Here is a 26,403-nt window from a genome sequence, read left to right as displayed (position 1 = left end):
TACCTCCCAGTATTTTTTATATACAATATAGTTCATTTTATTTTATCTTTGTCTTTCAAATTAAAGTTGATCTTGCCAATCAATGTATAAGATCTTTTCCCTTTTTTTCCGCATGCCTTCGTGCTGTAACTGGAAGCTCGTTCGACGAGTATTCGGAATGCCGGGAATTCGAATTCCAGCGACAGCATTGGGGATTTATCCAGTTTTTCTTACATCGAAAAATTCTACAGTGACTCCCGAACTAAAAAGGTGCTGGATATTTATTCGTTCCCACCGGCATTCGGAGATTTGGTCATCACTTTCCCAGCTGCTCTTTAAGAGGCGAAGTATGCAAGATATTTTCTCCCTCCTTTCGTAAGTTACCTTCGTGGTGTAACTTGAAGCACACCACGATGTGCATTCGGGTGGTCCGGAATTCGAATCCCGGCCAGGGTATTGCTCATTTTTCCCGTCCTAGCATCGATATAACCTAATGACTCTACAAGTGTATAAAAATAAGCTATTTAGAGAAAATATGTTTCTTATAATTTACATAAAATGGTTTAAAATATTGTCTAAAGTAAATTTTCAATTTTGTGCACTGAAAAATATGTCTTCCTACCCGCTGACAGAACTGCCTGTTTATGCATAGGAACTATAATTTTAGTTGTAAAAATTTTTGTTTTTAACTATTTTAGCTAGCTAAAAGCGCTATATCTGATGTTTTATGTTTTTGTGCATTTTACAATTTTTGATGATGTTTTGAGCTTTCATGTATTTTTGCTCGGCCGGGAATGAGAACTGAATTAATTAAATGAGCGTAATAATTTCTGAGTATAAACTGTAGAGATTTTATGTTTAAATTTTCTATTTTTCTACTATACTGAGCAACATATTATATATTGAGGACAGATTTCCTATCAAAGGGACCTTATTCGATGTCGGCAAAAAGCAATATCCTCTTTGCATTGTTAGCAGTAAACAATGCTTTACATCAACGTAAACAAATGATTAAAAAGCCACACAATTATAAATAACATGCCATGGCACATCTCCCTTTCATAAACTTTTGTTCCAAACTAAAGACATTACCATCCAAAGGTGGGATGTTAAAATATAGCGACAGGGAATTAATTATGGAAGAACTGGTGGAATTTTCACCTCTTTATTCCGCACTCTCGAAACTTTTCTTGCGAAAGTAAGTGTAGTTGTAATCTCATTGTGCAGCACAGTGGAGACTTCATTTGCATAATAGGGTTGCTCTGCAGGTACGAAACATGTGCTTTAAAGGTTCCTGAAGGTGCTAAAATATTTTTCTTTGCTGTTGTTATAGACGTTATATCCTTTGAAAATTACTTTCCACCAACAGTACGTGCTCGGTCTTTGTTCTTTAATCCTCATTTAGCCAATGCATAGGGCTTGAATGTTTGAGAAACTGATTCTTTATTATTGTTATAATTTGAATTTTGGCTCACCTCCCGTAAAAAGCTTCAGAAGAACGTAATAATAAATTATAGGGTTAAAGAAACTAACTTGAAATTTGATCTTCCAAATCCATTTCAAAACTTGAAAGATACCATAAATTGGTTTCTTGCAGTGTGCGAGGTACTGATCCATCACAAATTATACAACGATATTTTATTTAACAACTCAAAAGAAAATCTTCTCGAGATGCTTACTGGTTTTAGTTCGTTTATTTAACGTCTTGGTAAAACTGAAAATACTACCAGACGGAAATATTTGTTCGAAGCCTCGTGGCCCAGCGATCCAGTGAGAATAATGCACATCCATGTTTTGAATAACTAAGTTTCTTGTTTTATAAATTAATCCACAAGTCTTCACTTGGCATTAATTTACTCTGAAATAGTCTTACAATATTTTTAATACATATTACATATCTGTCTTTGACATTCTGAAAAACTCGTTTTAAATGCAAGACTTTATATTCAATTTATTTGTAGAGTCATTAGAAACACAAAAGTAGGAGACTCAAAAAAATGAGTAATGCCCTCGCCGGGACTCGAACCTAGACCTCTCGAATAGTGTCTACGGTGTAAATAGTCTCGAATTGTGCCACCTCTCGAATACCCGCTGAGTATGCTATCGTTACACCACGAAGGCATACGCAAAGGAAGGAGAAAATACCTTATATCTTTAAATTCTGATGAATTAATTCTTAAACTAGAAGGTCTATCATCATTATTGCTTAGCTTATTGTTTTAGACATTAAACTGAAATTTGTGTAGCAAGGTAAAATTGCTGTTTATTTTGTTTTACGGTCATAATTGCTTTGGGCTTAAATACACGTATTTGGCGGTAAAATTACCCATAATCTAAACCTTACGTCTTCAGAATTAATTTTTTTATTTCTTCTTTCATTTTTAATATAATAAGAAATATTTATACTTAAATCCGTATGATGTGAAATATTCTTAACTCTTTAATGCAACTGTGCATTTCAAGGCATAAGTATTCACAAGTGAAACAAGCGAGAATATTTTAGTAATTAAACTTCCTGTGTGTTTTCAAAAACATCTATGTTAATATTATCAGGATATTTAATTACAAATTCATAAAGTATCTATAAATCTATTTACTTAACGTCTGGAATCAAACATTCATTTTTTAGCAAATTTGACCTAAGTACCGTGACTCCTGTTTGTCAACATGGCTTCACTTTCAGACAGTACAAAGAGAGAGTACAATTATTTGAATTCCTCCTTTTATTTATTCTTCATGCTAGCAACAGTTTTCTATTTTCGCAGGAATGCAATTTTTATTTTCGTATAGTGAAAGGGAGCATGATTCTTTTTTCGTAAAGAAAACAGTAAAACCTGCTTTAAGGTGTTAATAAATAGAATATAAAAAGAAATCAGAAAAAAAAACCTGTTCATGACAAAAAAAGTACACTCAAAATATAAAACAAATTAATTGGGACGAATTAAAAAAATATCAGAGAGGAAACTGCAGCAAAGCAAAAGCAATTTATGTGGAATTTTACAGAAAATCAAATAATAGAATTAAGAGAGATCAAATTCAAGAGAATGACAGATGAAGCAAAAAAAAAAAAAAAAAAAAAAAAAAGGAACAATAAAGACTCCAAAACGAAAAAGTAAGAAGAAATAAAACTCGTAGGAAGATGTGTTTAAAGATAGTAAATGGACCTTCAGTATTATATTATTCCATGTTTTGGATATATCCTTGAATAAGATAAGTTAATGCTTGTCAATCACTGGTGTAAATTCATAAAAGCTTAATTAAAAACTTCACGACTGAAGTTATAAGTAAAAGAAAACTGCAATTTCTATGAAATGAGCCTTAAAAATTAATAACAGGGAAATAAGAATGATAAGGCTACAAAATGAAAACTTTTGATGGCTATTCTGTACGGCATAATAAATTATACACATTTGTTGTTGCTCTTCATTTTAATTAATTTTCTCGAACTTCATTAGATATATTTCTCATTCAGTTAATTCAGTTCTCAATTCGCGGCAAGGCAAAGATACATAAAATCTCAAAACATCTTCGTTAAAATTTGTAAAATGCAGAAAAATCTAAAACTTGAAATACAGTTAAAAAAACCTTTTGCAATTAAAACTAGTGTTTCTTCGTAAAAACAGGCAATTCGGCCAACGGGCAAGCAATTCACCAACATATAAGATTAAAAATTCAGAGCTTACGAGCGAGGTATGAAGGTTGATATAGATGTACGTTTGATGGGGCTGATTGCAAAAAAGAATGGAGGTGCACAACTAGATGTTACAGCAGTCCCTTATAAAAAATTCCAAAGCTTTCCAGCTGCTTTTTGAGTTATTTCAGATATATATGTACATTCGTGCGGAGAGACGTAACGGGGGGAAAATCCTTTCATAATCCATTTTAAGTCTATTTTACAATTCGCTTTGGGAAAAAAGAATCCCTTATTATATTAATATGTTCTGCATGTCAAAATGGATATATTCGTTCAAATATTGATACCTGAAACGTTTCGCGGTTACGCTTCCTATACTTCGTAAGAGGAAGTGCGTAAAAATGTAAGTAAAAAAGCAACTGTTTAAATGCATACTAAAATTTATTTCAGTACTTCATCAACGATTTCATGTGTACCATATATATGAGCGTTTTCTGCTTAGTTAGTTCTTAACGTTAGTAATTCTTCTTGGCATAATAACTGCTGCCATGAATGTCTTAAAATCTTAAACCATATTGAATATATTACAAATATATTATCAGATAAGATAGACTCCTACATTTTAATTCCTCATTCGATGTTAAACTAAGTAGTAGGAATATACAATATAATGATATAAACTCTTTCTTTTACAGCAAGGCTTTTTTAGTCTTGGTTCTTACTTGAGAAAAAGATGAAACACTCTCGCATCGATTAATTATTGTTAATTGATCCAAAATTATTTTGAAAGTCGGCTAATTTTTGGTCAACGGCGATAATTACTTAGTTTGTTGGTTGCACATCCGTTTTTAATTATTCCATTTTAATAATTCAGTTTTAAACATGCTAGTGTGTAAATTCATTTCAATAGAATTCTAACTTAACTACTTTAGTTTCAAAGGAGATAATATATTCGATAATCTACTAGTAATATATGTATATATTTAGTACTGCCGATCGCAATATAAAAAGGAGGTGCACAACTAGACATTATAGCAGTCCCATATATAAAATTTCAATGTTCTACGGCTAATCAATTTTTAGATATGCGAGATATGCATACGGAGAAACATCAATAAGAAACTCCCTTGTAAATCCACTTTATAAGCCGCTTTGTGTAAGATAGTCCTTTATTCTGTCCATATGTAGGAAAGTCAAGCAAAACATTTGTCCGAATGGATTCCGGAATGGTTGAAATATGATACTTGAAATTTTCCTCGGAAAGTAAAGTGCCTTTTTTGCGTAAATAAGATATATGTAAATCATCATATCAATCTACTTAATAATAATAATACTTATAAATATTAATTATAGAATAACATCATATTCTTATATTATTTTATAATTACTATTTATAAGTAGAAGAGGTTATAATTGATAATACTATGTAAATTTGTTATTATTAGCAATTCACTTTAACTATCAGTTTGTGATATGGAAGATCCGAAATTGAACAGTAATATTCTCGAGTCTTCGAAAAATAAGTATATTTTTTACTAACAGCAATGACACATATGTTTAGAAAGAAGTAAAAGTTTATAGATTAATGGCATACTGGATCTAATAATATATTTTAGACTATTAATTAGCTGTCGAATTATCTTTTTCTGTTGAATACAAAGTTGATAAACAAATCTAGTGATAAAATCAATTCGAAAGTATAACTGAAAAGCAATAAAGTTAGGAACAAAACGTTCGTCAGATGGTCAGTGTTAAATCTGTTGCTTTGGAAAAATGATATCCTAAGTTTTGTCAAAAGAAATTTTATAATCAAACGATTTTCTGACTTTTAAACCAATAATTTCGTTCTTTTTAGGTGGATTTATTATATTCGTGCATATAGTTAAACTACAAGATATCGTTAAATATCTGACAAAAAAGAGCATCTATATTCAAATGAAAAACGTGTATGGGAATACGCTAGAGTGGATGTATAAATTTGCAGCCTAGAGTGAAAGAAGAAAAAATGGAATCTGCAAATAAGACAAGGTGTTGCTCTTGCAATTGAAGGAAAGATGGGCACTTGCGACTGGAGAATGGCCATCACTGGTTTTAGCCTTCTCATCACCTAGAACGTTGTTCAGGGTTCCGTTCCAACAAATCTCTCGAAAGAACTTTCGGTTCGGCAATATTATATGAACCCACATATTGCTGAAACATTACACACATCGATATTTTCTCTGGGTTTTGAAGCCGGATCCTATAGCAGCCGGCTTTGGTTTCATGCGAGGGCGTGAAGTAGTCGCATAACAAAATGATAGGCATCAATGGGGAAACAAAATCCAGAAATTGTATAAAAATATTTCAAACTGAATCTCGAAGCTGTTATAAATATGTTCACCTGCAGGTTTTTGTACAGAAAGCTTAAAGCTAACAATTCGGTTAAATGCTATTTGATCTGCTTATCAAAGTAATGATAACCGGGATATAATTTTCTGATTGTTCTCACCATATTCTTCGGCTATGGAATAGTTCTCTAATATTCTTTCTTGTATATCATCCGTCTACATCAAAAATAAAAATTGATTGATAAAGTTCTAATCTGTATCATAAACTGTAATATAATAAGTGAAATTTTAACAACATGAAGGTCAGTCGAAAATTATGTGTTTCTTTCTTTGGTAAATTTCATGTTAAGGACTAATTAACAACAATCTGTGGTAATTTTAATGCATACTGTTAATTCTTCGCTTTTGTTATAAAGATGTGGCAGCTAAAGATATCACGAATAAAGATCGCTATATGCTGTTAAGACCTTATTATGGGATAATCAATTATTTTAAGAAACTTCTGATTTCATTTTCCTGCCAGATTTCAAATTTAAATTACGTATATGCAAAATCTCAGTATTTACGTATCATTGAAGAGTTAGTTACGAGTAGAGCGGGTTACGCCGAGAACGAGTTTATGTCGCGTATCTGCAAGTAACTCTGTAGCTAATTATTTGTGATAACCACTTTACTTCTAGATCATTTGATATTTTGCTGTGTGCAGCCGATAAATCTGATTTAGATTGAAGTATGAGACAGTCGTGTAATTGAAATTTGATTCATTCAGACTATACATACTATTTTGTGTTTAAATTACTTAGCCACAAGTGGTAGTTAGTTTGTGAGCACCGAGTGTGTGCATGTTCTCTTCAGTTTAGTTAAAATAAAAAAGTTTTTTGTAAACTTTCGTAGGCAGTCATCTGTTTCTCAAGACATAGCGAGAATTCACTATCTCGTCTTAGTAGGGTCTACCTTCTTTGCTCCCTAATCTATCAGGACTACAATGTTAGGTTGTATATTTTTGCAGTTCAAACATGATTTGAAGGTTGGTTCTATTCCATTCTGTAATTATGTTTAATTTTTGTCACCATAGAAGATTCAGCAAAAGGCTTCCTCCTGTTCAAGTTATTACAAGACAGCATTTTGGATTTTGTCAAAGATGCTTTTGATCTCTTATTGGTAAAAGTTTACAGTTGTGTGCCCCTTGTTTTTTGGCGTTTCTTTTCTGACGCCAAGATCAGCGACAGAAAGGCGCAATTTCAGAATGGCCGCTACACAAATATTTAGTTAAAACAGTTTAGTTAAAATAAAAAGGTTTTTTGTAACCTTCGTAGGCAGTCATCTGTTTTTCAAGACATAGCGAGAATTCACTATCTCGTCTTAATAGGGTCTACCTTTTTTGCTCTCTAATCTATCAGGACTACAATGTTAGGTTGTATATTTTTGCAGTTCAAAAATGATTTGAAGGTTGGTTCTATTCCATTCTGTAATTACGTTTAATTTTTGTCACCATAGAAGATTCAGCAAAAGGCTTCCTCCTGTTCCAAGTTATTACAAGACAGCATTTTGGATTTTGTCAAAGATTCTTTTGATCTCTTATTGGTAAAAGTTTACAATTGGGTACCCCTTGTTTTTTTGGCGTTTCTTTTTTGACGCCAAGATCAGCGCCAGAAAGGCGCAATTTCAAAATGGCCGCTACACAAAACCAAAATAAGACGTCAAAGAATTGCACAAACTCTGTATCCATGTACACCTCGATCTGTTTTCACTTAAAAAAAATCCTAGAATTATACAAACTAGGCATTGCGCACTGCCTTAAATTTGTCCATGTACACATCAATCTATTTTCATTTAAATAAAATCAGGAAGCTAAAACAAAGTTATCGCCAAAATTTAAAACAAAAATTGTCGCTAATCGAAGGGACACCCAATTCTACACTACAGCCCCCCCCCCTTATTAATTATTTTCAGCATCCCATTTTCATTTCGATGTTCAAAGAGCTTAGAGAGGAATGTGCTAAGATAAAAATCATGTTCTAAGTGAATATAGCATCTAACTAAATTTTAGTTAAATTTAAAATAGAGAAACTATTGGTAATTATGCAACACTTAAACACTTGTTAAAGAAGCAATTGTTATCCAATAACTGAAGAAAAAGTCCGAATAATTTATATTTTACAAATGTGTCAAAAAATCAGCTTGAAAAAATAGTGATTTCTGAAAGAAAGAATGATAGCGTAAGTATAAAAAGAGGCAAATCCTCTTCCATTATTTTTCTTAAGATTTTGCTCAGTAGGGCTTGCAAGGACATGATACTTTGGGCCTTAGAAGGAAACGTGCCTTGAATATTAAAAGAATTTTCTTCGTAGAATTGTGATGTGCAACAGCGAGGCGCGGAAATGTTCATGTCATCCATTGTGCTTTTAGAATACCCTATTGTGAGATGCATTAAAATTGCCTTTTTCCAAGAACATTTCAAAGGTTAAAAAAAAGTCTTAGCGTTTACACAAGTGGAAAAACAGAAAGAAGCTCAACTATGAAACGTATTACTTTTAATAAACAAAGTATTTTAATCTATCCGTATATAAATGTCCGTAATTCGTAAACGCTAAGTATTGAACAAAAGGTGAAAAATGTTGCTGCTGACACAGAGTTTCGTTATTTTGCCACACATTTAAAGCTTTAAATTTACTTTTGTTGTATACTGAATGGCATGCTTACACAAAAAATAACTGCGATAATTTTCTTCTTATTTTCTTATTTCTTTTACCTTTCCCTATTTATTAATAACAAAATTGCCTAGATTTTTCTTCCAAGTTTAAACCTTTCTTTTTATTTCCTTGTACGAAGTAAATGAAGGATCGTAATCACAAAATATTTATGGTATCGTATTCCGAAGAAAATATCCATTTTGATTGCTCTTGATTGCATTTGTAGGATGTTTCTGCCTTATATCTGTACGTTCCGACAGAATAAAGGACTCTTTTTCCCTAAACGGATTGTGAAATTGATTTAAAATGGATTCAGAAGAGATTTTTTTCGTGACGTATGTATGTATCTCGCATAACTCAAACACGAGTAGTCTCAGAACGTTTTATTGCTTACCGTTAATTTCCCGTTTTTATTTTAAAGATGTAGCAGCTAAATATATCAATAATGAAATGGTAAATGGTTGTAAAGACCTTATTTTGTACTAATCAATTACTTTAAGTAACTTTCTTTTTCCTTCTGATTTCAATTTCCTGCTAGAATGAAAATTTAAAGGGGAGGTATATAAGGTATTTCCTCCCTCCTTCCAGCACGTCTTCGTAAAGCAACGGTAGCACTATTGAAATTTCGTATATGGAACTGCTATAATATGTAGATGTGCATCTCCATTTTTGATTGCATTTGGCCGTATCAAAAGCATATACATATATGTACATATTCGTTTTAAACCAAAGGTGGAGCTTGAAATTTTTAAATTACTAAAATCATAAATGTAGCCATTTGTTTGAGCCATAATGGAAATACTAAAATATTCTCATGGTAATATCATGAACTCGTGCTCTTTACATTAACAATAACATTTTATGAGCTCAACCTCAATGATTTCGTGTGGTTTCTCTTTTACTATTGAGGAATAAATCTTCCCACCTAAATTTATTTTCAGATACTCAGCTGTTGGGTTCATATGAATATTCTGCCCACTATGAGTCGAGTGTTTAAGCCCGCTGAATGCTGGTAGTTCGACCAGGCTGCATGATTGGTTTTCGTTAATTTTCCAATGTGTAACATTAATATGAGCGAGTTTCCTTTAGGAAGTTATCTACGAAAGTATTGCTCTTCTTAGGTAGATAGCCCCCCGTGTGGTTTGCCATATTTATAATCTTATGTAACGTATGAGTGATTTATTAGTATATGTCTAATCCCAAATAAATATGCATAGATCACTCGGTTTTTCGAACCAACAGACATGAAAAATTAATTATGCCCTCGACGGGATTGAAACCACAAGTCTTTCAATCTCTGGCTGAACATGCTCTCAAAAGCATCCACAGGTTAATGCAATGATTTTACCTGCTTTACTTAAAGTACGATTGGGGAGAGCAATGTCACCCAGTAGATCAAAAACAGGTCATAGCGAGGATATTGTCTGTCATATTCTTAGTTCAGGTTCATTACAGAAGCTATTAGGTGTTTTAAAACTAGGGAAAATAAACTGTTTGTGCGTTAGAATTTGAAACATTGATCTTGCAATCGTTGTTCAGACGTCCTAACTACATGCATCAAGAAAGCAGCCATACAGGGAATGCAATAACTCTTTGTAAATAAAATAGATATATTCAATCCAACAATTAATTTAGTATTTCTGTTTATTCACCGTGGTCATAAGTAAAGGAAGTTGGCTTATCTTCCTAACATAAAACTTTACAAGCTGAAATAAAACGAAATTAGACATAATTACCTAAAAGCTATAATTTATGGTAACAATAAACTAATAATACTATTTTACAAAAGTTTCAGTTATATTTCATTTATTACAGCATAACTTATTAAAGTAGCATTATAATAACGATTTATTATTACAGAGAACAAAAATGAGAAGAAAATATGTTTAGTCAAAAGAAAATTCGAGTAATTAAGTTACATTCTACCCACGCCGGCAATTTGTTTTTCGCCGTTCTTTTAACAATATAAAAAAAATGGAGCAACACGTAGCCAGACCCCCAGAAAAAGAAATCCAGTATTCAAATTCTTAAAGCAACAAACATACTAGCAATTTCTTTTGATCAAATTCAATATTCGGAATTCAAATCCAATCGAGTTCTCTCCCATAAGGAGATATAAAAACATTCAATCGCATAACTGCAAATTTGTTTGGAACTTCCTATCCACAGGGACTTCCTGTCATATTTAAGTACACACATTTAGGGAACTGCCTATCCATAGGGATTTCCTTTCAAATTTAAGAATACACATTTAAGGAAATTCAATTTGACCCTGCTGTCTGCGCTAAACAGTGTTTTTTTTTTATCTTGTTTTGAAGATAACTTCTTATAAACGTATTTTTTACTTTGTTAAGAAAACAACTGAGAATTTTAAAGTAACCTACTTCAAACTTTTTTTTAAGGTAAAGGAAATAAAGCTTTGATTCACTTTATTTGGTTGTACGAAGTGACTAAATGAGATGTTTCAGTAATTTAGAGAATGGGGAAATATTTTTTTATGCAAACTAGCATTTATAAATATTGAAGTGGAAGATACGAGAAAATGTTAGGATCAAATGTTTTTAAGTTGTTATTTAAAAATAATAAACGAATTGTAAGAGACAAATTTGTGCGCTCTTATCCGCTTTGTAAATCATTATTAGCTCAAAAAGAGCAGCCCAGACGGACTATTAATTTCGTTCTGACTTTTTGCGTTGAAAATTTAAATGCATTGAATCACTTTTCAAATTATTGTCACCAAATATTATCGTGCTGTGTTATATTTAAAAAAATAAATACTGAAGAATCTGCATAAATGTATGTATGTTTCTCGCATTGTGATAAAACAACGGTACCTAGAGCCATCTAATTTTGAATAACGTAATCTTCCACCCAAATATGGGCATCTGAAAGCCCAAATTTGGAATTTGTTTTCTTTAATGAATTTTTGTTTTGCTGTTGAATTGAATTTTATGGTTTTAGTGTGAAGAACATGATATTTAATAAGGTAACACACAAAACGTTAAAAAAAGGCCCTTTGGGCGTAATTTAAAATCTGGAAACTTTGAGATTCTTTTAATTTTTTTATTTATTAGTCCAAAGGGGCTTTGTCCCTGAAGGACTATTGTTTTCTTTTTGCGATTTTGCGTCGGACTCATAAACGTCGGTTCACTTTTCAAACTGTTGCCACAAAATGTTAGACTCCTGCATTATATTTGAAGAAATTAAATAATGAAAAATCTGCATAAATGATTGTCTATTTCTCACATTGTGATAAAACAATGGCACATAGAGCCATCGAATTTTGAATGACGAAATCCTACTGCGAATATGGGCATCTGAAATCCCAAATTTGGAATTTGTTTTATTATAGATTTTATATTTTGTAAAACTTTAACGAATTTTTGATTTACAAACTCAATGCTTTAAAAGCGAGAAATGGCAACGTTATATAGAAAAAAAAATACTTTTATCTCCAGCTCGCGAGACTGTGTATATCGGAAATTCTAAAGATATGCTTAATTTAACATTATTTTGCGATATTGCTCTGGAACTGAATTTTATGGTTTAAGTGCAAAGAACATGATATTTAATAAATAAAGGTAACACTCAAAACGTTAAAAAAACGCCCCTTTAGACGTAATTTAAAATCTGAAACATTTCAGATTTTTTTTTTTTTTTTTTTTTTTAAACTTTATTTTTCTTCCTCTTCTTTAATTTAGAATTTTACTTATTTACTGAGTCTATGTAAAGAACTTTCATTTTAAACTTTTAAATACGTAAGAACGTAAAGAACTGTTAAATTTTCTAGTAAGATTATGATAGTTTTCACAAGAATGTTTAAATTTTAAATTAGACATAGAAATTCCACAGCTGTCAATTTGATAGTTGTCTCAATTTGACTAATGAGTCTTCTCTTGATCACTTTGTGTATTGCTTTTATGTATTGTTTTGTGCACTTTCCAGAATGCTTTCGTAGTGTAACGGTAGTGCACTCGGCGCGAATTGAGTCCAGGTTCGAGACCCGGCGAGGGCATTGGACATTTTCTACATCTCCTGCTTTAAAATAACCTAATGGCTCTACATATGTTTCAAGTTTAAGAAATAGCGCTGTATAATAAATTATCGAAATAGTTATAACAGCTTATCCTGAAGAAATGTTGTAGAGTCTCACTTGTTATGGTAACATACACTAAGTTAAGACTCTATGTAGATCTAAACGACTTATTTTATGTCTAGATAAGCAACCAGAAATGTATGAAGGGCGTAAAAGTACCCTTTTACTAAGAACTCAAATAGTTGAACAGAAAGCACTCCTGGTGCTTAGAGACTCAGCCAGCACTTATGGCTAGAAATCAAAAGTAAGGAATTCAAATTTAAACTACATCTAAGTAGAAATTAGCCAAAGGCTATGTAGCGATATTTAACAAGCAAGTTGTCTTTAACCTACATTGGCGTGATAGCACAATCTGCAAGAATAAAGCGGCGCCGGGGACAGGTAGGCTAACGTAGAATATCAGCTAGTAACGTAGCCTTCAGCAACTGGAAACCGCTCTGACTAAAACAATCTCAAACCCTCACTTAAACACACGCAAGCTAAAATGTGCACTCTGGCAGTGAAGCAAAGGAGAAAGAACAGTAAAGGTTCTTAACATTAAATAACTGGTTAGTTAACATAAATACCTTACAAAGTATAATAAATACTAAATAGGCTTCGCGTCAGTCATTTGAGATGAACGACTATTTTGTACTTTGTTTCCATATAGCATGTCATTTAAATGAATAAATGTAACTAAACTAATAATGAACTTTATTTTACTTTGCTTAGAAAAAAGAAACCGCCATCCAGATAATTATCATTCGGATATCTGAATAATCGATGTTCTACTGTATTTTTTAAACCTTTGTTTTCATTCTAGTATCTATTGAGCATTTGAATAAATGGTTTTCCAAGTTTCAGTTTTCCAGCATTTCGCCTTAATTACTGTAACAAAGGCATTAAAGTAATGTCCAGTTTCATGTCTTTCATAATGTACATTGGCTTTCAATTTTATTTTCCGGACATTACTGTGTTTGTTTCATTCCTTTTTCCAGAACATTACCATCTTGTTGCCTTTCATATTTATTTCCACAATAAATAGTAAAAAATCCATAATTTTTTTTTAAAATCTATTAAAGTTTAAGCAAATTGATACTATGAAAGTATACAAAAAATTATTATCATATACAAAAAAGGAGTTACGACAAGGAGAGGCTTTTTAATAATGCGAGGGATAAATATATATTCTAATGACTTAATTATAAGCGAAAACAAAATGTCTTATCACTATCTAATCTAATGTAATATTTAGATTAAAACTAACGGTAAATTTCTATAGATTAATTCATTAGTATCAACTTTATTGCATTTTACTTTATTTCTGCGATTTTTACCTGAATTATTGTGAAGCTCATTTATACATTTAATACATTGAATTAAATACCGTTTCAGGATAACCATTCATTTTATTGCATTTTAAGTACTTTGAAAAACCCATGCGGTTCTTACGTTTACTGTACTTTATACCAAAAAATATTGCAAAACAATACCAGTGAATTATTCTTGTAAAAGGCAGAGAACAAAGTGATCTTGGAAAACACTTTTTAATACTTTTTATTACTTTATTATTTATCTGGCCAATGGCCTTGAAAAGCACACTAAGCAGTTACACAGAATAATGGGATTACCTGCTTAATTTGATTTAATTTATCTGGTTAATTTTATTATGGCAAATTCGAGGGGTATCTGCCTGCAGGGAAGGAATGTCTTCGTGGAGGACTTTCTAAGAGAACTGGCTCGTATATACCTTACTCATGCAGAAAACTAAGAAAACGACAATGCAGCCAGCTCGTTCGTGGTATTCGAATCTCGAACCACCAATGTCCGGCACTACTAGCGTTCCGCGATTTAACCGCTCGGCCTCTGATGGGCCTTCTTTTATCTAGAGTGGTTTGTATCCCCACATGCGTGATTGTGGGTTAACAACATTGAAAGACATATTCCATAGTTTCTTCTGTTAGAGTATGTCTTGAGTAGTTTTACTTTTTAAGACATATAACGGGTTCCTTTCGCATCGGAATAAATCACTTTTAACGTTACTTTCATTAGCTTTTTCCTTTACTGTACTGCCATGTAGGTATATATTAAGAAGGCTGCTGTCTGTCATATCCTTAGGCACAGATTCCAATCTGGGTGAAGATATGGATGTTTGTAATGTTTATTATATGGTGTCTTCTAGACATGGAGTCTCTTAAAATACTCTCGAGTCGAAAGTCAAGTTGGGAACAGTCCTAGAATATGTGTCCTGGGGTAATTCTTCATAAAAGCTATGAAGAAAGTAAACAATCATCTGGTTCAACAGCAAAAATGCTGAAACTCTAGCTGACCGCCTGCACCGTCTTTGGTGTTAAGTATTTTTATTGTCAACATGATACTACGCCAACTCTAGTAGAAATGTTGAACTAAATATCCCAAATTCTCCTCTCTGAGATTTGTTTTCATGCGCACTTTGACATCTGAATATAAACATTTATTTAGTATTTGATTATTATACATAATTCTGAAATCCTTCCGGATGTTATGATCATTTTGTATTTGTAAGTGGTGTAAAGTTAAAAATAATTAGATAATTAAATAAAATATTTTATTTCTAAATAGCCTGTTAGATATGTTTGGGACATCATTCTGATCCACAGAAAGCGAGAAATTTCCTTAATTTTTACATGCAGCTCTACTCTTCACGATGGAGAGTAATACTTACTTAGGATTGATGTGATTTAGAATGGCTTAGGTATTCAACTAACACCTAGTAATAACTTCCCGCGCAAAAATCTACTTTTAAAAATCTACCTCCTTTATGGTTATCATTAAGAGGTTTAAGAAATAATACGAAGAGTCAATCAGTATAATAATTTTTAGAAATGGAATGGCAAACAGAACCATTACTTTATATACCGGCTTTTTAGCTTTCTCTTTGTCCAACTAAGCAAAGTCATAAAATCCCAGGCCTATCAGCCGCCGAGCGGTCAAGTCGTTGAACACTGGTAGTTCGGTCCGGGGTTGGGATCCGGAAAACGGTTAGGATATATAAGCATTTTCGTAGTTTTCTTCCATATGTAAGTTGTATACGAGCCAGTTTCTCTGTGAAAATCCTCCACGAAGAGATACCTCCCTTTAGGCAGATAGCCCTTTTGTACTTTACCGTAATCAACTAAACCAAAACCAAACCATAAAATCCGAAAATTTCACCAACAAGGCGTGTATTTCAGAATATATGCCATGAAACGAATTGATTTTCCGCTGTTAAAGATATAAGTTATTTTATCAGAAATATGCACTAAACTGTATGAATTTTCCGAGCCCAACAAAATCTTTACAACGTAAGAATATAAAACTTGTTTTGCATCAGATTTATAGAGAAATACTTAAAATGCTACTACACAAATATTAAAAGTCAGATCTGTGCCTCAAGTATATTTATACTAGCAAAACACGCAAGGGTTATACGCTCGTAAATGTGCTTTTTGTGTAACATTTTAAAGTGACCGAGGCATATTTACGTTAGAAACGAGGAAGAAAGCCAAACATCATTAGTCATTTACGTTTAGTTCAAATTTAACAGTAACGTAGTTTACTCTTCAGATCCTCGTGGATATAAATTTTAACTCTTATGAATATTTTTATCCCTTGTTTTTCCCTCAGTTTGAAAGAAAATGTATTTATTTTCTTCTCGATTCAAAATTTTTCAAGTTATAGTTGTTAACCTTTGAAAAGCTATAAAATTTCTACATTTAATAAATTTACGGCTTAAATTTAAAAATAAATGTTCTCAAATAAAATCAGACTTTTGTGTAAAATGCTGACACGTAAGCATATAAGTAAAATATCAATGTTCTACGTAACTTAAAGTTTCATGTATTATAGTGGCAAGAACATAATAAATTATAAATTTTATTAGAAAATAGCAAGATTAATCAGGAGGTAATAGTTATACATAATTCTCAAGTATCATTAGCCCAGAAAGGCTACTAGTCTCGAAATGGCATTTTGCGTCGAATCACTTTTCAAATTGTTGCCAGGAAATATTATTGCCCTGCATTATATTTGAAGAAATTAAATAATGAAGAATCTACACAAATGTGTGTATATGTAAGATAAAAAAATGCAAATCAAAATTATAATTTAAAATGCCTCTTAATTGCTCATTTTTAACTTGGGTGCTTTACCTCTAGTAATAACTTTCTCTAAACTGCGTCATATCTGAAAACGTATTCCTCATTATATCATCTTGAAACTTCTGCATTGCCTATACGTTTTAGTCAATCAGATTAATGAAATATTTTACTATAAATATCGTAGCAATCCTACTCCCTCCCTTTTTCTCTGCTTGTGTTTGCTGGCCGAAGAACGTCTTCTGTTTTTATGCTTTGGATAAAAATGTAATACGCCGTCATCAAAATTGTGGGGTGTTGATTGCCCCCCCCATTGTGAAGTGCAATAAGTAATAAAGATATGTCTAGAATATCAAGCGATTTTGTGATTCTTCAAACGTTCCCGACTGCAAAACTAAATTTTATCATCATAGTATGTTTCTCTCATTCAAAAAACGACCATACGTGAAAAAGCCATCAAATTTTGAATAAGGTTATCCTCCACCCGAGGGCACCTGGAAGCCCGGATTTTGAATTTAATTTTTTTAATTATTTATTTCATATTTTGTAAAATGTTTAACAAATTTCTGATTAACAAACTCAACGATTTCAAAGCGAGCAATGGTAACACTACACGGAAAAATACGAGTACATTTTTACCTCTATCGCGCGGGACTGTGTATGGGAAATTCTGAAGATAGGCTATTTTTAAATATTTTGCGGTATTGCTGTTGAATGTATTTTTATGCGATTTAATTGCGAATAAAATTATATTTAATAAATAAATGTAAGACATAAAAAGTTAAAAAAACGCCCCTTTGGGCGTAATATAAAATCTAAAAACTTTCATATTCTGTTTTAAATTTATTTTTATGCTTATAGAATTTCAATTTTTGTAAGACTTAATAACACATAAAATGCCATTTATATTATTGCCTTCGTTAATAACTATTACAGTCATTGAAGCATATATATGCTTACAATAATTTAAATATATGTATTTTATTTTGTCATTTCAATGAAGATTATTCAGAAAAGAAACAAAATATTTTGTATTTGAAGTAAAAATGTAAAATCCAATAAAAACATTCTTTCTTTGTGGGACGGGGGTAAAACTAAAAATAAAATAAGTTTTCATTCACCTAAACATGCAATTATGCAATTGAACAAAATTAAATTAATAGCGCTTAGTAAAAATAAATCACTATGCTGTATTTTTTGTTATTTAAATCAAAGAAAATACTAGAAAAGGTTTAAATAAATTATCTGGATTCCAAAATAAGGAAATTATTTTGATTTTCATTTTTCCAAATATCAAGAATCTGGACATTGGAATTCTGTAATGCTTAAATGAGTAATATCTCATACTAGAATAATAATTTTAAGTATCAAATATTATCAGAATTTGTCTATTGATTATTCCAATAAAATGTTCAGAAATATAAACTCTATTAAAAATAATGGTTAAAAATCTGTTGGACCTAAAATATGTTACTGTTCATTAAAATCTGTTTTTGTTTTCTGCTTTATAATTTAGTCCCTGAGGAAGGTGTACATATCTACAGCAGACGAGAAGAATCTCAGTTCCAAGATCGTAAAGTGTGGTTGGTACTCTGCCTTGCCTCTCGTGGTAATACTGAAAATTTTAAGTATCAACCATTCTGGGCAAAATTAGGCACTTACAAAACACGGGCTTAATACCATTTTACGATTACATTAAACGCCCTCGCAGTTTGATTCATAAACATGCTCGAAGCAGATAACACACCGAATACGCTATACGTCGACAGGCGAACTCTCATTTCGAAACAAAACCAAAAGCTTCGCAACCCGTTTCTGGCTTCTGCTCTTTTGTTTGGGAAAGATGTCGACTCCAAATCACGGGGAAGGGGTCATTGGGGAGTTATTTATTCCCTACTTGGCGTAATGCGTCGCTCGTGGGCGACGCCTTATTTATTCTCATTATTCCCGTCATTAGAAGGAGCAGCGGCGCATGCTGGGAACATTAGAATTCGTAATGGAATGGTACGTTCGAATATTTTTGCGATTGCGTCCGAAGCAAACTGGAAATACGAGCAATTTTATGACGTTTCGTCATTATTTTTGATCTGTGCGCGAAGAGTTTTGAAATGATTCCTCCAGGCGATGCGCTTTCCTACGTTTTATGCTCCATAAATGGTGACATGTAGGGTCGAAAGGTGAATGATATGTGTCCACTTTCTTCAATATTTGCCAATTTTCTTACTATGCAGTATTATATTCACGAAGATGAATCACTTAGTGGATTATTCGTCAGATCTACAATGCTTTCTATCGATAATTGCGCACAAACTAAAGTCGAAGCAAGCGATTTTAAAACCTGGTCACCTAGTATTCGAATATTTTGCAACCAAATGCACGCTTTGGAATCAAATGGCTATTCTTGCTGATCTTGGATGAAGGAAAGAAGGTTGATTGCTCGTTAATCTTAACAAGAATAACACGCCGAAAAATAAATGTATCAGCGACTATAGCAAAAAGAGTCAGCGCAAATTTGCAAGACTATAGTTTCAAAACATTTAATCTTAAATTAATCTAAAATTATTAAATCTTACTAAAATAAGTGCTAAACTAAATTGCAGTTGGAATTATTTAAAGTGATAAGTTAATGAGCATTTACAACAGCTGCTGGAAATGATCTCGCAACCAGGGGAAGTATACTATTTTTAGCATAAATCCTCAAAATATCGGAAGGCGTATCACATATCAACGATACATCCAACTTCTATTATCCTTTGATATAAAATTGCTCATATACCTTTCAGACATTAAGCCTTTAAGTTTAAAACAAGCTTTAATTAAAATATATCATATATCTTGTACATTAGTCATCCCAAAAATTCTTTATGTTTGCTGCATCCGATATGCTAGAAATCAGTTTTAATTCTCCATATGTCTTCAACTGAACAACATCTACAGCTTGTGAGACCAATAACGTAACAGTGAAATTCAGTATAACTGTACTCAGCTATATGTTATCGTGTCTTTCTCTCTCTTAATAAAACATTTATTAGTAATACACATGTAAAGTACTCACCAGGAGCTGTCTGCCAACTAAGTCCACCAATGAACATTTTCCTGCAAAATGAAAACAAAATGTGTTAAAGAAAAAATTATGACATTCAGGCATGTTCAACAAATACATATATTCTTAACTAATAGGCAGTCTGATAGTAATATTTTTTTGATGCTGAAAGAAAATTTAAGTATTTGCAAAAGATAGAAAGAAATTAAATAATGTCTATTAAAAACATCATGTAATATCAAATTTTCAGGCAGAACTGGTAATAGATGCATACAAACATCATATTGAATAGCACATAAAGACTAATATTTAGTTTTGTCCAATCCTTAGACTTAATATATAACTTGACAAAATCATTCACATTTCCTGTTGTTATTGTTACCAATCTCACTTGTTTGGCGAAGGTCAGCACATGCCCAAGATATACACCGTGGCAAGGAGGCAAGATTGCGATTGTCGCTGGCTAAAGCTTGCTTAAGCAGATACAGGTGACAGCCTGACTTTAGCTCAGTTCCACCACCCCCAATTTTGAGAGAGAGTACCCCATGAGGGACCGGTCCGAGAATCTCTCACCCCTCTTTAGCTATCACCAAATTTCGAGAACTTTTGGCATATTTAGAATGTCCCCATGCCGCACAAACATTATTACATTTACAAGTACCCATGCCTTCTTCAGGATTCGAAACCGGACTTTCGGTACGGCAGTCAGAGATACTAACCATTATCCTGGCTGGGCGGCTACTTTTCTGTTGTTAATTTCACTATGGAATGAATATACAGCGTGGCTATAATGCATTTCTTAGACAATGATTTAAATATGTGTACTGTTTTTGATCCCGCTCATAGGAGACTTTTAAGAAGCCTTCAAATTATTATGATAAAAAGCGGTTTAGGCTAATTCTTTTCAACCTCAGTAGAGAAGTGTTTGTCCTCTTGCTCTGACTAATTATTATTTCTTCTGTTCGAGCAGTGAAATAATTAACACATCTGACAAGCGGCACAATTAACGTACATCGTGCGAATTTTTTAAATGAAGTTGAAAACGAACCGTGTAGTGCATGATGAATAAATTCCTCATTCCGAAAGTGTGAAAAATTTACATTCAGTCTCGATGGTTGCGATCTTCTCAACAAACTAATTTATAATAATCAGTGGAGACACAATGGCAGATACTTCCATCGATTTTATTATTTACTTCTTCCTGCCACATATGAAAACAAATTTCGAATAATGTAACTTGTAAAATTTAAGGAAAACATGCAAACGAGCTGGTATATTTTCTTCTATAGAAAAGATCTGAGGATAACAGTAGTTTAGATTACTGCACTACAGAACTAAATTTAATATCTCGTTATAGGTGAAACATAAACAATTGTCCTTTATTAAAGCTCGGGATATGGCGTCCGAAACGCTTTTTATCAATTACGATAATGCTGAAAATGTTTATAAAGTAAAACATTTATTTATATTATGAAGCGCATAATTTAGATACCCTGTAAGTTGCATGACTTCAAAAAATATTAAGAAAAGAAAAAAGATATTTATTTGTTTAGATTTATTTTATGTACATTATTTATGAAAATGCCCAGTCAGTAAAGCAGTATTTCGACTGAAAAGAAAATTAGAGATCTTAAACCAGATCTAGTGCTAACTTCTTTAAAACCTGTCAGCATACCAAACTGCTGTATATGCTAAATATTGGCCTTATGCCGCGTAATAACACCCTTGATAAAGTATCATAATATTAAATAATACTATGAACTAGTATCTTGGAATATCAGCTGTACCTCGCCTAGAGTTGAGGTTTACCCCTTCTAGTTACTAAGTGAACGTACTGTGACTACAACTGCATAACAAGGATACACCGAAGGAATGACTTTTAGCTATTTACAATGTTAGTTTACATAAACGGATGCGAAAATTTAAATTTACGAACGTTTGTAGCGTCAATAAATAAAATCTCTTTACTGAATTGTTATATTTTCCAGTTCTGATAGAATCCAGGAGTTGCAATTTAGTTAAAATTCCCAAACATAACCATTTTAAATGTGGATTTCATTCCTATGGGAAAGGTTAACTGCAGAAAGACATGTACTCTCTTTGTGGTAATATGCATATGAATCGATTTCCTTAGGAAAAGCTTTTCATTCAGGAAAAATCTGCTTAAAGAGTGTATTCTCGGGTCTTTACCCCAATCAAATATCATTCTAACGACAAGAATAATAACTATTGGTGCAAAACTGACTTTGTCTCAGCTTCATTATATTTGAATCGTTAACTGCTATTAAACACGGAATTCCAAAAGTTAAGCATGCAACGTACGTTAGCAGTTTTCGAAAGCGTAGTTGAATTTGAACGGCTTAAGACCGCTTCGTATCCAGATTTTAGTACGCAAATGTCGTACGTTAGAGCTAATCATGGTTGACTGCCCGAATAAATGCTAACTAGGACGCCTGGATTCTGAAGGGTTTGAAAAGGTTCAGTCAATGTTGACATGGAGTGTTTATAACTCAGGTAGGATGACATTTTGATGATATTCATGCTTCTATATCTGAAAGAAAACGAATCGTATATAGTGAGCGCTAGAGTGCTGTTAGAAGCACTGGGGCAGAAGAGTCTATCTATATGAAATATCTATTCGATATTTCCTCAAATGCAGTGCAATTCCATCCGGGTCAAATAGTTATCAGAGTTCTACGCCCGGTCAACCAACGGTTTATCCCTTCGGCAAATCGGTATATTGCCATAGTGGTTAAGCAGAATCGATGAGCGGCTTTTCATAACTGTTATATTCAAGGTTGCAGGGGTACGTACTAAACAATACTGCCAGTAGAGTAAATTCAAGGTTTTACATAAAGTGAAAATTGTACGAACGAGTACCAATTGCTTTTGTGTTTCACTATCCCCCCCCCGATCCAGAGAGGCAAGATTGATATGGTATTGTTAATATCTCAACTGGATTGAATCAGGTTGGCACAACGTCCTGTTCACGCTAACAGCCTCAATTTGTACTGGCACTAGAATATAAGCATGTAAGAGTCTAGAAAGAACGAGACATACGGAATCGCGCCATCACATATTACGCATTTATAGATGGCAGCATCATAGTGTAGGCTTGAATTTCAATGGGATACCGCACTCAGCTGCACATCTTTGAAGACGGTTTGTTATGGCTGCGCAATATCAGGATGAAGTCCTATGACCCCATTGACTACAGACTACGCTGCGGCAGTTGGTCCCCATTTCCTGCTTAAGGATGATAATGGTCGTCCCAATCGAGCCAACATCGTTAACAAGTACCGGGAGAGTATGGGCATTTTTCATACTTTCCTGGAGTGCCCGCTGTATTCTCTCCGCCCCCCCCAACCTTAACTGAAAATCTTTGGAAGGCCCTCGGGCATGCTGTATCTGTAAGTTTATTTCCTCTAGAGAGTCTCGGATAGTTTCCCTAAAAGAAAAATGGCCATTTCTATCATCTGTAATGGTTTATTATCTCACTGAAACCATAATCATTGTCAAGTCTGTGTAAGGATAGGATGTAATCACATACTATATTAATGTAAGGTTTGTCTTTAGCTTTGAACATCAGTTTGTTATTAAGGGGGCTCATACACCTTAAACCCCTTATGATCTTCGAATATGTGACTGTTGCAAGAATTGGGATATTTTATTTATTTTAAAAGCAATTACTTCCACATTTTTACAACTGACTACATAATATAGCTGCTTTAGAAACTAGTAACTAGATAGTTTGTGTTGCCACAAATATTTTTGTAATTTAATCCGCTTTGTGACAAAATATTTCGTCATGTTTCCAGCTTGCGCGCATGATATTTTAAAAATGGCTAATGGTATGTACTTGAAATTTCATGGAATTCTTTAGATAGACACTATTTTCTAAGTGAACCAAAAATTTGATGAATATTTTAGTATTAACAAAATTTATGCACGAAAACATTACAGATTTTTTTAATAAAATACATTTTATAAACTCAACTCCAAATAAAATAAAAATTTAACACGACATTCTTAGAATTTTTGGTTCACAGTATTTTCCAAATGTTATAAAAGCTATATATTAAATATGGAATTAAATTATGCAACAGAATGTTTTAAACTGTGTGTGCAAGGTGGAAACTTGACGAAAAATGTTGTCACAAAGCGGATTAAATTAAAAAATATTTGTGGCAACACAAACTTTCTGATGACTATTTCAGAAAGCAGCTATATTATGTAGTCAGCTGTAAAAAGTTGGTAGTAATATCTTTTAAAATAAATATGTTATCCCGATTCTTGCAACAGTCACATATTCGAAGAACTTATGAAATTTAAGGTGTACGAATCCCCTTAACCCAGATGTGACGTCATCATACGATTTACAAAAATCAAATATTGTTTTCATCTTGATGCATAATGCTTGTTTTCGATCCTGTATAAACACATTTTCTACCTTGATGTGCAATGTAGTGTTGATTAAAAGTTTATTTACCCATTTTTGTTAATTTTACTTTCGCGCGTTTAACTTTTGGATGACAATATATATAATTAATTGTATATAAAGAAAGAAATTGTAATCAATTAAGGTTTCAGTAATATATATAACAAGAACATATAAGCAAGACTTAAAAGTAAAGAGGCTACTAACCTTCAATACAGTAAAGGTTTTATAGAAAAACTTTTAAACTTAAAAATAAAAATAAAAAGCGGAGATAATATATGGGGGTAATGAATTAAAAATGATAAATAGCACTAATAGCTGCTATTTAGTATATCAAATGTTGAATGATCTAAAATTCAGTTCGAAAACAAGTTTTTCTAATACTTACGCAACAGCTACAATTGCGCAAGTATTAGAAAAACATGTTTTCGAACTAAGTGAATTTTAGATTATTCAACATTATATATATATATATATATATATATATATATATATATAAACCGTTAGAGCTACAAAACCTGATTTAACTACATTAACATTAAGAATCTTGCATTCATTTTTTCGGAAATAATCTCTGTATCAGTTAATAATTCTCTGTGATTATCTATTCACAAACACTAATAAAATCCATCTGCCATCTTAATATGTCTTTTTTTAACGTACAAAAATATTTAGGCATAATTTTCTAAATTGACGCAATGTATATGAAACAAAAGAAGTAACAGATAGTTATTAATAACTTTATGCTAAAATATTCCAAAAGGACTTCTCTAGCTTGTTAGCTTGTAAATCGCATTTTTTCTAAGTTTTAAACCTTCATCAAAATTTATAAACTTTTGTTAATAATTTTAACACAGCTGAATTTTTTTAAATCTTTACCTCGTATACTTTTGTCATGCTTCAACTCATGCTTTTATTATCGCGAATAATAAAAGCTTAAAAGCTTCGCCTGAATAGTTAAATCTGATAATCGATTATCATTGTCAAAACTACAAGCTATTACCTTTACTTATCAAGGGCGGTTAGATTAAAGTGGTTATATATATATATATATATATATATATATATATATATATATATATACCCACTGTGTTACTCGACTCGTTGAGGCCAGTTTTTATCATTCTTATGTGTTGGTAAATTGTACAATATTTTGCTTTAAAGTGATTGAAATATGTTGTTCTTGTGTTCCGATTAGAGTGTTTATGCCTTTACTTAATCTGCATGCAACAGCTGTGAATTATCAACAATTTAAATGTTGTTTAACTGCGACTAAGCCTTACGAAGGTTCCATTTGTTTACATTTGGAACTTGGCAGAATGGTGAATTAAATCAATTTCAGCACCTTAAGTGTTTTTCTGCCGAGTAAACCCAAACGTGAACTTTTTTTAGCTGTATTTGGCGTTTTATGTTTTTATGTACTTTTCAATTTTTAATGAAGATGCTTGGAGTTTTATGTATTTCTGCCTTGCCGCGAAGTGAGAACTGAATTCATTAAAGAGAAATATATCTCTAATGAAATTCGAGGTAATACGTTTAAATGATACATAACAAAGAATGTGTATAATTTAGTAGGCAGTATATGGAAACCATCTGCTTGTCCATATCATATTTTTTTTATTTATATTTCCAGTAAATAACTAGAAACATATAATTTTACTAGAAATATAAAATAAAATTATTAAGTAATAGCATCATATATTTTAAAATTCTACGACAAACTTAAAATACGTGCTTTACTGAATTTTCAGGTATTTATTTGCAAAAGATGCAAAATTACTCATTATTTCTGTCCAGTATTATTTAAATCTTCGTTATGCAGTTCATTTTATAGAAACATTGAATTTGCATTTAATCTTCCTTGCTCATTTGCTCCTATAAATTTATCAAACTGAAATAATGATCACAGTGATTATAAACTATAGTTTTTCAACGAGGTTTAATGATTATGTACGAATTCCACAAAGGAAATTATTCTGTTCAAATATGCAGTGAAAGCACACAAATAGCTGGAATAATTGCATTTTTCACGTTACGTTTCTTTATTTTATTACCGAATACATCAACTATGAAGCCTAGAAGTTTGTCTTTCTATAAGA

General features: G+C 32.2%; 1 protein-coding gene across 1 annotated transcript in view; it reads right to left on the bottom strand.

Annotated features, from left to right (window-relative positions):
- Window positions 1–26,403, bottom strand: part of LOC118201074 (RNA-binding protein Musashi homolog Rbp6-like) — a 560,394-nt gene that overhangs the window by 477,838 nt on the left and 56,153 nt on the right. The window contains exon 2 of the mRNA XM_085811638.1: window positions 19,879–19,919. Coding sequence (XP_085667764.1) covers window positions 19,879–19,919 — 41 coding nt within the window. The remainder of the gene's footprint in view (window positions 1–19,878; window positions 19,920–26,403) is intronic.

The sequence above is a fragment of the Stegodyphus dumicola genome, chromosome 2 (assembly GCF_044657685.1).
Source record: "Stegodyphus dumicola isolate Sdum_Otavi_A_Nest chromosome 2, ASM4465768v1".
Lineage (NCBI taxonomy): Eukaryota > Metazoa > Arthropoda > Arachnida > Araneae > Eresidae > Stegodyphus > Stegodyphus dumicola.
The sequence above is the reverse complement of the archived record's forward strand: the minus strand, read 5'-3'. Positions and strand labels throughout refer to the sequence as shown.